Here is a 12,839-nt window from a genome sequence, read left to right as displayed (position 1 = left end):
AAGGGACCCTAAAAAACACATTTTTCATGATTAGTGTAGGCTATGTAGCACTAAAGAAAAAAAAAATAATACTGGAAATAAATAAATATTCCTTAACCTTTCCCGTCAAGGCGGAGCACACAAAGTGGCGATTTTTGTACAATTCAACAAAGAGATTGTAGCGCTACGACAGGAGGCCATGATGGTAGATGTGGCTACATTTTATTCTGAAATGGCTATTAGAGAGATCCTTTTCCTCGCCTTTATAATTTTTTGGTAAAGTATGACAACTTTTATTAAGTATGTGTTATACATATATCGTTGCAAAACTCCACTCTTAAAAAAGGAAAAAAAAAAAAAAATACATGTGTGATTTCTCACGTCGAGGACAAAAAAATAAAAAGAGGTGGAGCCTCTGAATTGTGGTAGAAAAAGACCGTCGATAAACTAAAAAAGAAGGGATTGGTGCTCATCGGGTGCAAAGCGTTCATCTTTTTTTTTTTTTTTTTTTTTTTTTTACTTTACTTTCTGATATAAGAGTAGCACAAAGTAAAGAGCTGTGATGAAAACACTTCAAAAGTCTTCCACAGAGAAAAAAAAAAGGCAATAATGGTGTTACTATTCATTACTATCCATATCTATGTGTACCAATCATTTATGTATAGTAAATTATTTTGTATAATGAATGAAAAACGATAAATATAAGAAAAATATTTTAGTTATAAGGGGATTACATAAAAATAAACTTACAAATTGATATGGTTTGATGTGATACGTCAGATTTAAAGTTATTTTTATTATAAAATAGATCTAAAAGATCTCATAAAACCAATCTGTAAATTTATTTTTATGTAATCTATTTGTCTTTGTAGCAGTTCTCTAAATATAATACCCCTTGTACAATTCCTTTTACTATTTTGTTATAAATGGATTTTTTTTTTTAACAATAGCATTCATAACTATTTATTTATAATTTATTTTACAAAAATATCATTTATTTGAAAGAGTTTAAAAAAAAGTTATACATGTTTAATTATTTTTATCGTTTTTCTATTACCTAGTAAAGAAGTTTTGGTGGAAAAGCCTTGACCTATTTGTTTACATTCAAAATAGGCACTAAATTAGATCTCTTTTTTAAGTTTATTTATTTTCTTACTCGTATTAGCATCCAATCCATTGGCTCCCACAACATTACCTCTCTCTTTCTCTCTCTCTCTCTCTCTCTCTCTAATCTTTCACACTCTTTTATCCCTCTCACATTCTCGATGGTCTTATCATAATTCTAGACTGATTTTTCGTTAGTTTTATTGGTTTTGGCATAGAGATTTTGTCAGCTTGGAATTACATTTAAAAAAAAAAAAATACAGAAGAATTAGAATATTTGAATGGAATTATGAAAAAAATAAGGTCAAAACTTTGAAATAGAAAAGGGAAAAGAAAAGGGTTTGGGTGGCGTCCGCACTGCATAATCAGTCTCCCACATATCCAAGTTTGATTGATGAGCATGATGATGATGGGGTTAGAGCTTGTTTATTGACTCCAACAGCACCTATACACAACCAATCATTCCCCCACAAAAATTATAAAGAAGAAGAAGATGAGGAAGAAGAAGAAAAGGACCCAACCCATGCAATAACTTAATAATAATCAACAGTCCCTACATCTGAATCTAATATTATATATTTTAATTTCTTGATATATATATATATATATATATAATATATGTAAATATATAGAGATAGAGAGAGGTTGAAAATCGTTGGTATTTTAATAGTTTTTAGTTTGGAAAAAAATTTTTCATTAGTGACTATTTATTATCTCACGACTCACATTTTACGTTCTATAAAAAATACTCTTACCGTCTATGAAAAATAACTATACATTTTATAAAAAAAAGTTATAAATATAAAATATATGAATAAATAGTGACCGTATAACATTAATCATCACTTATTACCTCCCAAACCATTTGAAAACCCCAAGAAAGAGACCCTCCTTGATTAACTCAACTTTGATTCTTCATCATCTGACCAAATTCCAATTTTTTATCCATATTTTTTTTTTAATATAAATATGTTTCAACCAAGTTGTACATGTTCTTTTCTCCTCTCTTGCTCTGGTCTGCTCTGCTCATTTCTCCCTTAATCAAAATGCGCATCCCAAGTCTATCTTTGATTTCTCACCGTAAAAAGCTATTTTCAATCGTTTTTTGCTAGTTTTTTCCCCTCTTGCACAGTTGTGCGTGTCTGCATGTTTTAATCATATGGGTATATTGCGTTCTCTTATTTGGATATTTGTCAGATTCCACAAAGATAATCTGAAATGGCTTTGTGTGTTTGTTTGTTTCTGATGTGTTCCATTCACTGATTCATAGTCCTTTGGCGTCCCTAGATCTGTTAGCGGCTCTGCTCGATCCGCTGCTTTATTCTTGCCTTGCCACTATCCACAAGGTCAGATCATTGGATTTTACCATTTAAAGAGCTGCTTTGTTTCATTTTCTGCTTGCTAGTCTAGTTGACGTGTTGGTTTGCACTAAAAGATAAACAAAAAGTTGGGTCTATGTCTTATGAAAAACAGTATGCTTCGAGTCTGAGACTGATGATGAGCAGGAGCCAACATATCAATAAGGTGGTACTGGGCTTCATTGGGTTTTTGCCAATTCGGCTGAATTCTTTTCTTCTGCATTTGTTCATGGTGCATAGTTACATATACCCTCCATCTGAGAGGAATCTCTTGTAAGTTCTAGACGTAATTAATGGGTAACGGCACTTCTCGTGTTGTAGGCTGTTTTATACCTTTCAATGAGAAAAGCGGTGTTGATTTGGAGTTCTTAGACCCACTAGATGAAGGATTAGGCCATTCCTTCTGTTATGTTAGGCCGTCTATTTTTGAATCTCCTGCCATTACCCCATCAAACTCTGAAAGGTATACTGTTGATTCGAGCACCCTTGATTCTGAGACATTAAGTGGATCATTTAGACATGACATGATAGATGATCCCTCGGGGTTACACAGACTAAACAAGAGCGTCCCGGAAACTACATTTAAAACCATCTCAGGGGCTTCGGTCAGTGCCAATGTTTCTACAGCTAGGACTGGTAACCAGAGTGCATTGTTTGCCAGTGATGTTCAAGAGCCTGCTGCATCCTTTGAGAGCACATCCTCATTTGCTGCAATACCTTTGCAGCCTGTACCTCATTGCTCTGGACCATTGAGTGGATTCATGTCTGGACCTCTTGAAAGAAGTTTTACTTCAGGCCCTTTGGAAAGGGGAAGGGGTTTCATGTCTGGGCCAATTGAGAAGGGTGTAATGTCTGGTCCGCTTGATGCCACCGATAAGTCTAACTTCTCTGCACCCCTTGCACGAATTTGTCAAAGACCAGGCCTTCAGCGTCTCATGAGGAGCGTGAGTGGGCCGATGAGGAGCACTTTCTCCCGGGCATTCTCAAAACATTCTGGGGCTGGTTGGATGCAACGCTTTTTCTTGACTTCAGTGTCTCAATTGGCCTGGCATTCTAAAGAGCCAAAGTTTCAGCCAGATACCTCACGAAACTGTCTTGAAGGGGTGCCATCCGAAGGGGAGTATAGATGCACTCACGACTTGCAATGGGCTCATGGAAAGGCTGGTGAAGATAGGGTTCAAGTTGTGCTTTCTGAAGAACAAGGATGGTTGTTTATTGGAATATATGATGGATTTAGTGGACCAGATGCACCAGATTTTCTGATGAGCCATCTTTACCAAGCTATAGACAGAGAACTGGAAGGACTGATTTGGGATTATGAAGATAAACATCTTAATGATCAATTAAAACCCGAACTCCTTAAGACTGGACATACAAAAGTGGCTTCAGAGTCCAGCAAGGAGGAACAGTCGAAACCTCATTCAAGTCAAGTAATTTATCCTAGTTTAGAGGATTCATGTAGGCCTGCAGTTGTCAAAGGTCAATCTTCTAGCTGTGAGATAGTTGAGGAAAATGAAGAACTTAGGATTGGTGTTGAACCTAATGGTGAAAAGCCCAACATCGTAGGAACAGCACCGGTTTCTGTTCCAGCTGCAAACTTAACTGGTCAAGGCAGGAAAAGCACACGGCTTTATGAACTACTTCAGATGGAGCCTTTGGATGGACAGGATTCTTTGTTAGTCTCGGAGGTCAGGAAGCGAAGAGTGGTATCATGGGATTGTCAATTGAGTCAAGAAACCTCGGATTCTAGCAAAACCTTACGTGAAGATCAGGTAAGATCTTGCTCTCTAAATGCCGAAGGAGATAGTTGTAGCCATCGGGGTGAAGATCCTACCACTTCAGGTGAAGATGTAGGGGTGAGGGTTGAATCTATTAATCATGGTGTTATTCCTGCTCTTTATGTTTCAAGGCAAAGAAAGAATACTAGAAAGTCATTAATTGGTTCAAAGATTAGAAAAATGTATCAGAAGCAAAAATCCTTACGCAAGAAACTTTTTCCGTGGAATTATGATTGGCACAGAGAGGAGATTGGTGTTGAAAAGAGAATGGTGGAACCCTCTGGACCTATTAGAAGATGCAAATCTGGTGTTATTGATCATGATTTGGTTTTAAGGGCGATGGCTCGAGCTCTTGAAAGGACTGAAGAGGCTTACATGGAATTGGTGGAAAAGGGTCTTGACAAAAACCCGGAACTTGCGTTAATGGGATCATGTGCTCTAGTGATGTTAATGAAGGATCAAGATGTGTATGTCATGAATCTTGGGGATAGCCGTGTGATCTTGGCTCAAGAAAGACCAAATGACCGTTATCCTAATCCAAATTTTTTGAAAGATGACGCGAGGCATCGGAATAGATCCAGAGAGTCATTAGTTCGTATGGAGCTGGACAGAATATCAGAGGATTCTCCTATGCATAATCAGAACAGTCAGATTAGCAAGATAAATAAAAACCGGGAGATTTCATTATGCAGATTAAAGATGAGAGCAGTTCAGCTTTCCATTGATCACAGCACAAGCATGGAAAAGGTGCCTTTCCACTTTTCCTAATGGTTCAATTAAGTTATTAATACTCCTCTTTAAAGAATTTATGTAATTCTGGTTTGGGTATCTATCTTTGGCATGTCTTCCATTACTTTTTTGGTTAAAATAAACCTACATCCCCATGTTATATATCCCAAGAGATGTGATTAGATAAAGATTGGGGTGAGTGAGTTTGTAGGATCACGTGTATCTCATTTGACTAATTTCTATTAGTGATTTTAACGAGGACAATGGGATAGAAAATGAGGTATGATTGAAAATATTCAGAGGATGCACCCATAGTGGTGTTGGTATAAACCCTTGCCCTTTTTTATTTTGTAAATTGTAAAGCAGCGTAGCCTTTATCCCTGGTCCTAGGACTGTTCATCCTGGTTCCGGCCTGGGAACCTGGGTTTCAAAACCATAGACCGGGTTAGCCCGGGTCAAACCCTGATTGAAACCGATTTTTAAAAACCCAGAACCTGAAAATGTTGATATAACATTTAAACTCTATTTATTTAATTTTTTAAATCAAAGCCTACATGTTCCTTGATCACCAATAAAAAAACCATATGGAGAAGGGAGTAAAAAAAAAAAAAAAAACCATAAAATGGATGATTCATTAGACATAATATGCATTTTCCTTTTGAGTTTCTGTCCATTTAGTTGCTAGAAAGGAACCCAAAAAAAAAAAAAAAAAAAAGAAACATCAAAATAGACCCACGTTCTGGACCGGGTTTACCTGGGTTTTTCTATGCGGGTACCGGCCCGGAACCCGTAACCGATTCCAGACCGGGCTGGGTTTTTGAACAGGCCTACCTGGTCCTTGTGTGTTTGTGCATGTGAATGTCACATTTGTAGAATTTATACCGTCCTCTGCATTAGAATCAACTTTTTAGTCACACATCTTAAGAAAACAAGAGCTTATGTCTTCTGAATTATTTCCTTTTTGGTGCATGTTTATAATTTAATTCCCAGTTTTTTATGTACTGGACATGTGGTTGGGACTAGTTGCCATTGCACTGGAACTGTAGTTTAGCTCTTTGCTCAAGCACAAGCGATCATCCTTCTGGTAGTTCAACCAATTAGTTGCACGGAGTTTTGTTCATCAATTGAGATGTACTTATATACTCTCATCAGTAAGAATTGATGATGTTATCAGATTATATTTTTTTCTCGGTGTAATCAGATTATATATTTGTAAATGGATATACTAAATCTAGAAATTGATGGAGGAGGAACTTATCAAAAGAAATAAATGGAGAAAAATGATCATGAAATTTTCGTATTATGAACAAACTACTTGTGTTCTTTTATTTTCTGCTGCAGGAAGTTTTTAGAATTAGGGTCGAACATCCAGATGACAACCAGGCTGTATTCAATGATCGAGTGAAGGGGCAATTGAAAGTAACTAGAGCGTTTGGTGCTGGGTTTCTGAAGAAGGTCAGTCAGTTGCTCTTGTAAATTTAACCTATCTGAAAAGCAGTTTCTTAGCTGCACACTATTTCTTTGAATGTTCCGCAGAATTGCATCTATAAGATGTATATTCTATGAGTTCTGCTACTTACAGTTACTTTTACATACTCTTTGTGCACTCTACTAATGTGATTGGCCAAAACAGTTATTTTATATTAAAAAAAAATAATGCAGCCAATCGCATTAGTGGAGTGTGTAAAGAGTACGCAAAAATTACTGCACATAGAGTTTTTGATATTCTATTTCGGTATATATATTTGCCTTGTCATTAGGAATAGAAAATAGAGGAGGAAATGCAACTACGGAAACATGATGTATATGCCAATTATTCTGGTTATAAGGACGTACTAACTAGGAATCAACCAATAATGCCAATAGTTTTTATAAGCATGATACTGGGGCCAAATGATACTTGTACTGGTTATAAGCATGATGGTGGTTACTAAAGAAAAAGTTTGATGGCGGGTGAGGTCATGGGTTCAAAATTTGTGAGGTGTGTGAGTTGGTTACCCATTAAAAAAATAACAATAATCCACTAGTAATAATGCTGGCAGAAATGAAAGTATAAGAACAAGTTTTAAACATGCGTTTTTTATATCAATGCATTTTGTTTGTTTTGATTCCTTGATGTCTTGAAGTTAACCTGGTCAGAACAGTGGTCAAACCATACGTCATTATTATTTGCAGTCTTGCCAGTAGTTTATGCTAATCAAGTTGAACTTTGTCTGGGCAATCTTATGTTACCTTGATCCTGTGTATAATAGGCAATCTCAGGTAGGGTAGGGTTCTCCAAGATGGATTTGCAGCAACAGCTGCAACACAATCAAGTCATAATGTCCTTTAAGTACTATTAAGAGTATAATCAAATACTTAACTTTATATTTTTCTGGTAGTTTAACATGATATTAGAGCAATGATCTATCTAAAGCTTGAATCCTTGCTCTACTCTCTACTTACTTATATGTGTAAGTTGTTCGTGATTAAGTTATACAATGTAATCATGGCTACTTGGGGCTCTAGCTTTGACAGTGTAAATAACTATAAATGGAGTAACTTTAAGAGATGGATCATATAAAGATCACTCATTTTTTGGAGTAGACACATCAACTAGGACACTTTAAATGGTGTGTTTGTCTAGATTTATGCTCTATGTTAGACAGTTCTAACATGTTTACTAACAAGCTTCAATTTGCTATATTTTATCATGTGTTACTTGGCTCGAAATGCATCTTAAGGCATAATAGGGGACCACAATAGAGTTGAGATCATGTGACTTGAAGTGGTGAACTAATCACCGTGCATCCTTTCATCTCATCAGAAAGAGTATCATCGATATCTTCCTTTTCAGACCATAGATTTGCAACACATTTTCATATCATTGATATCTACCTTTCTCATTATTTGTGTTCCATTGCATTTCAACAATTCTGTAATTTTGCCTGTTGGGCACAGCCAACTTGTAACGAAGCTCTGCTGGAGATGTTTCGGATTGAATATGTGGGAACTCTTCCTTATGTCAGCTGCATTCCTTCCCTTCTTCACCACCGACTTTCCTCTAGTGATCAATTCCTGGTACTCTCCTCTGATGGACTGTACCAGTACTTTAACAATGAAGAGGTAGTTGCCCATGTCACTTGGTTCATGGAAAATGTTCCTGAAGGTGATCCTGCACAATACCTCATCACGGAGCTTCTCTTCCGTGCTGCCAAGAAGAATGGTAAATTGATTAACTTACCAGTCCTTTTCATTTTGTTAGCACTCCATGAAAGCTTAAAATTGGATTATACTTGCTGTTTTGAAAAAGAATAAGTAAAGTGTTCGGTAGGACGACTGGAATGGAATGTACTCCCTTTCAGTTTAACTTGCATGCATTGCAAGGTAACACCTTGCTTTTGTGTGATCAACAAAGCACATTATTTGAGAGCTAGAGGTGATATACCCTTTGAAGGGAGCAGAGAACATTGACTATGAACAACTTTGTATGTTAACAATACAAGACCTTCCTCAGATGGAGGTACTTGTGCACACCTCTTGCTCGTTTCTTTCCTGAAAGAGACTAATTGCAGGAAAATGCCACGAAAGTGAATCTAAATTGTAGAATGGTAGAAATCATAACCTCCCTGCATTCTCTTTCTCATTATTACAAGTGCTTCTGATGATTGTTTGCAGGAATGGATTTTCATGAACTACTGGATGTTCCGCATGGGGATCGGCGCAAATATCACGATGATGTTTCTGTTATGGTGGTTTCACTTGAAGGAAGAATCTGGAGATCATCTGGATAGTTGTTTAAAACAACTACACACACACACACCCAACACTCTTTTGGTTCCCATCTCTCTCTCTCTCTCGGCTAGGCTTTTCGCATTTGTCCACGGCCTCAACAATTCACAGTTTCAGGCAAGAGGATTCTGACCATATTGCTAGGATAAAAGGCTGCCGCCTTAATGACTTGCACCATAAATTTTCTCCATTCAAGGATACTGTATATTTGGTCTTTATGGTTAAGCATAGCTTGATCCCACTCCCACTTCTCCCCCATGTGCACTGCTGTTCTTCAGAGTTTCGCATCTAAAAACGCTTTCATATCATTACGTTTAAAATCTATTTTATGTGCTTCAAATCAATTTGATTGGTCAATTAAAACATTAGGGAAAGACCATGTCTACAATACTGATGGACAGCACCATAATTATCACCTTCTGTACTTTGAATTGTTTGTGTACAAATCAAGGCCCAAATTTGTAGCTGAAAGAATACCATTGATGGTGTTGATGCCTGATTTTGACCAGGTAGTCAACGGTGATCGGATTGTTCATAGATGGTGGCGGTAGCAGAGTTGCATAATCATAAATACAAGAAAATAAAGAAAAAAAAAATATTTACGTGATTCGACATTATTAACTATGTTTATAAGGTTCCAAATAGGATAAATTCTACAATGAAAATGTAAGAATTACAGAGCTTTATGCCTTTTTTTCACTTTTATATAGGATGAATAAGATGAGAAGGAAGAAGACAATGGAAAAAATGTTAGAAAAGTTTCATTCTCTTTAATGCCTGGACCGCACCCTTATACACTAAATTTTGAAAAATAATAGACACGATTTTTTTACAATTTTTTATATATCTACATTTTAAATGATATATATTTTTAAAAAAAGTCTTCTTGCAAGCGAGTTCGCGTATCAAAATATGCATCAATATTGATATGTAAGACATTCGTTTAACGACGCGGTGCGAATTTATAAAAAATATTATTTTATATAAATACTCTTATTTTTAAATATAATTATATAAAAAAATTATAATTATATAAAGAATTGTAAAATGGATTTCACACTCCTAAATTTTTCTCCAACTGCCTTCTCTTTATTTGGTAGTGTGCATTATTTTAATTTGGTTGATGTAGCAGTTGGGAAGGCACGAGTCTGAATTGTGGGTTGTATTAGATATAGATATAAAATTAGTGCTTTGTTTTCTACTTTTTAGACTCTAGTACTCTGTTTTCATCGCTCGCTCTCTCTCTCTCTCTCTCTCTCTCAAAAAAGAATCTCCTCTGTTATATCACATTTTTCTTCACCTCTATTTTATCGCCTCTTGAAGGGAATTATCACTTTTTACCTTTTTCTTCTTTATAGGGATGATATTTTTGAATTCTATGATGCTCTTTTCAGGTGGAGTAATACTACAAACTACATTTTTATCCTACTGTAATTTTACTATTCTATAAATGATATTTATAATTATAAAGTGTATTTTTTAAAAAAAAATAGTTAATATAAAATTTACATAAAAAAATAATAATTTTTTAATAATAGACCTTACTCTTTTTTAAAAAGATTGTATGATACTTTCGCACTCCATAACTGTATCTAACATTATTCATTTATGACGTCTCACAAAGAATTTTACAAAAAAATAAAGTCAATTATCACCGTAATTTATTATTTTCTTAATAATACTTGTATAGTTATGCCTCTCTCTGTGAGCTCACTCCCAACAATTGCAAGGGGACCCCATTTGGCATTTAACAACTCTTTTGGCTTGATTATACACAAAAGTTCAATCCAGTTGGGAAACTTAGGTGAACTAGAAGCATCCGATTTGGAACTTTTAAAAGTTTCTATACAGCTGCTTAGAGTGTAGAGAGAAATACAAGAAATGAGCCTCTAACATTTAAAACTGCTCGAGTGAATTTTTGGAACAAAATTAAATGCTAAATAATCTTATGTGTACATCTTTTTCTCTAGACCTTAGAGAAGAACGATCTAAGTCGGTCATAGTTTTGTCCATCCGAAAATCTCACATTTCACATAGATTTTTTCTCTAGTGTATACAACCATCTTCGGCAATTTGTGCAGGATTTTTCTGTATGCATCATCCTTTTTTTTTTTATTACCTGAACGGAGAAATTTGCTATATGTGTTTGTCACCCTATCATCAATCTGCAATCACATCTCATTGAATTGGAAATGATGTGTTTGGTTTAAAGTTATGTCTCACTTTAAAGTTCTATCTTGAATAGCAAGAAATGTACGCTATTTAGCCAGCCAGGCTTGCAGCTTTTCCAAACCCCATTGCTTTGATTTGTGTATTAGTTTAACAAACACACACATCTGCAGGCCGAATCAGGAAAAAGAACCCCAAAAACTTTTAATATCTATTATCTACGGACTTTTTTCTTCACCAACTTCTTTCACCTATTCAAACAAGGAGAAAATAGTTTCTGTCTGCGTCTTCACTGGGAAATTGCTTGGGATTTAAGTTGAAACCCTGTTCTTTAATTATCCGCTTGGGCATCACATCAGACTCTCTAAATTTATGACCATGCACCAGTGTTAGATGTGTATATAAATAGACTAGCCGGCTGTTTCTTTCTCCATATTCGAACCAAGCATTTTACTCAGTTTTTTAGTTTAACTAATACATCATTCCCCTTCAAATCATTTCCAATCATGGTGGCAAACGTTCTTGCATGCCTGTTCATCTTTGCTGCAATCTCCAGTTCTGTGGCATACGATCCTGACCCCCTTCAGGATATCTGCGTTGCCGATCTAAAGTCAAGTATGTGATTCATTTTAAGTTCCTAGACCAACTGTACATATTGTCGGGATGACTCTTTTGATGAAATGCTCTCTTATTTTCCTTGTCATTCGTGCAACAGAGATAAAGGTGAACGGGTTTGTATGCAAGGACGATGCAGATGTCACGGCAGCAGATTTCACCTTCAATGGCCTGGCTAAGCCAGGGCTCATCAACAACTCGTTTGGTTCAGTCGTAACTCCAGCCAATGTGATGCAGGTTCTGTTCATTTAAACAATTTTATTTAATGCAAAATGTGGAAATTACAATTTGCTTTTACGGCATATTCCCGACAGGTTCCAGGCCTTAACACGCTCGGCGTGTCGCTGGCGCGCATTGACTATGCACCCGGCGGACTCAACCCTCCTCACACTCACCCGCGCGCCACCGAGACCATATTCACTCTGGAAGGCGAGCTGGAAGTAGGCTTCATCACCACAGCAAACAAGCTCATCTCCAAGATCATCAAGCAAGGTGAGATCTTTGTGTTCCCCAGGGGACTGGTCCATTTTCAGAAGAACAATGGCCACAAGCTTGCTTCTGTGATCTCGGGCTTCAATGGCCAACTGCCGGGCACCCAAGTCATTGCCACATCACTTTTCGCTGCGTCACCACCGGTGCCGGACGATGTGTTGGAGATAGCCTTCCAGGTGGATGGCAAGGTGGTTGACACAATCAAAGCAAACCTTGCTCCCAAGAAGAAGTGGTGAAAGAACTAAGGTTGTATGAGTATGGAAGCCCGTACTCTCAATAATAATATACTGTAGACGGTCCTATGAATAATCCATGTAATGGTGTTCCATGATCTACCTATAATGAAAGAACAAGAGAGTATATACATATGCTATCTTGATTTGGTAACTTCCTTGATCAGGTTTCAATGATTTCAGATTCAATAGTTGTTGTGAGATTAAGATCCCCTCAAATTCGGACAAGAAATTGAGAAATTTAAGTTTGAGAGATTAATATACGAAAGAAAATGCTATTTATATTTACAATTTTACTTCCATAACTATCTATGTGTGATAAAATTGTGAAAATCTTAAAATTCAAAATTTTAAAAAAATAATGATAAAATCGGATTGTCACTCAATACATATAATGTTATATTGAAATTGTGTGAGTACGTATAACAACTTATATATATGAAATGGGTCCTACAACATCTTTTTCTACTTTTGTGGACTTTAAATATATATTTGGTTAGACAATGACGGCTTTGGTCTTATTTTTTGATAAACCAATTGATTACTTGATGAAACCTATCAAATTAAGGGTAGGTTTGGTTATATAAAATTAAATTATCTCATCTTATTTT

General features: G+C 36.1%; 2 protein-coding genes across 4 annotated transcripts; both read left to right on the top strand.

Annotated features, from left to right (window-relative positions):
- The first annotated feature begins 1,928 nt into the window (after positions 1-1,928).
- LOC121263317 (protein phosphatase 2C 32-like) lies at positions 1,929-9,093 on the top strand. 3 transcript variants are annotated; one of them, XM_041166142.1, is made up of 6 exons: positions 1,929-2,246; positions 2,371-2,429; positions 2,557-4,966; positions 6,290-6,403; positions 7,889-8,153; positions 8,606-9,093. In XM_041166142.1, the coding sequence occupies exons 3-6, from the start codon at positions 2,735-2,737 to the stop codon at positions 8,719-8,721; spliced, it is 2,727 nt and encodes a 908-aa protein (XP_041022076.1). In that variant the 5' UTR covers positions 1,929-2,246; positions 2,371-2,429; positions 2,557-2,734; the 3' UTR covers positions 8,722-9,093. The 3 variants fall into 3 exon arrangements, with proteins under 3 accessions (XP_041022076.1, XP_041022075.1, XP_041022074.1); XM_041166141.1 differs by having other exon boundaries at positions 2,371-4,966; XM_041166140.1 differs by having other exon boundaries at positions 1,929-4,966.
- A 2,232-nt stretch (positions 9,094-11,325) lies between these two features.
- On the top strand, positions 11,326-12,379 carry LOC121263316 (germin-like protein subfamily 2 member 1). Its single transcript, XM_041166139.1, has 3 exons — positions 11,326-11,503; positions 11,604-11,740; positions 11,818-12,379. The coding sequence occupies exons 1-3, from the start codon at positions 11,395-11,397 to the stop codon at positions 12,229-12,231; spliced, it is 660 nt and encodes a 219-aa protein (XP_041022073.1). The 5' UTR covers positions 11,326-11,394; the 3' UTR covers positions 12,232-12,379.
- Positions 12,380-12,839: the final 460 nt, after the last annotated feature.

Source organism: Juglans microcarpa x Juglans regia, chromosome 4S, assembly GCF_004785595.1.
Source record: "Juglans microcarpa x Juglans regia isolate MS1-56 chromosome 4S, Jm3101_v1.0, whole genome shotgun sequence".
In the NCBI taxonomy this organism is placed as follows: domain Eukaryota; kingdom Viridiplantae; phylum Streptophyta; class Magnoliopsida; order Fagales; family Juglandaceae; genus Juglans; species Juglans microcarpa x Juglans regia.
Note: the sequence above shows the minus strand (reverse complement) of the source record. Positions and strands in the feature narration are given on the sequence as shown.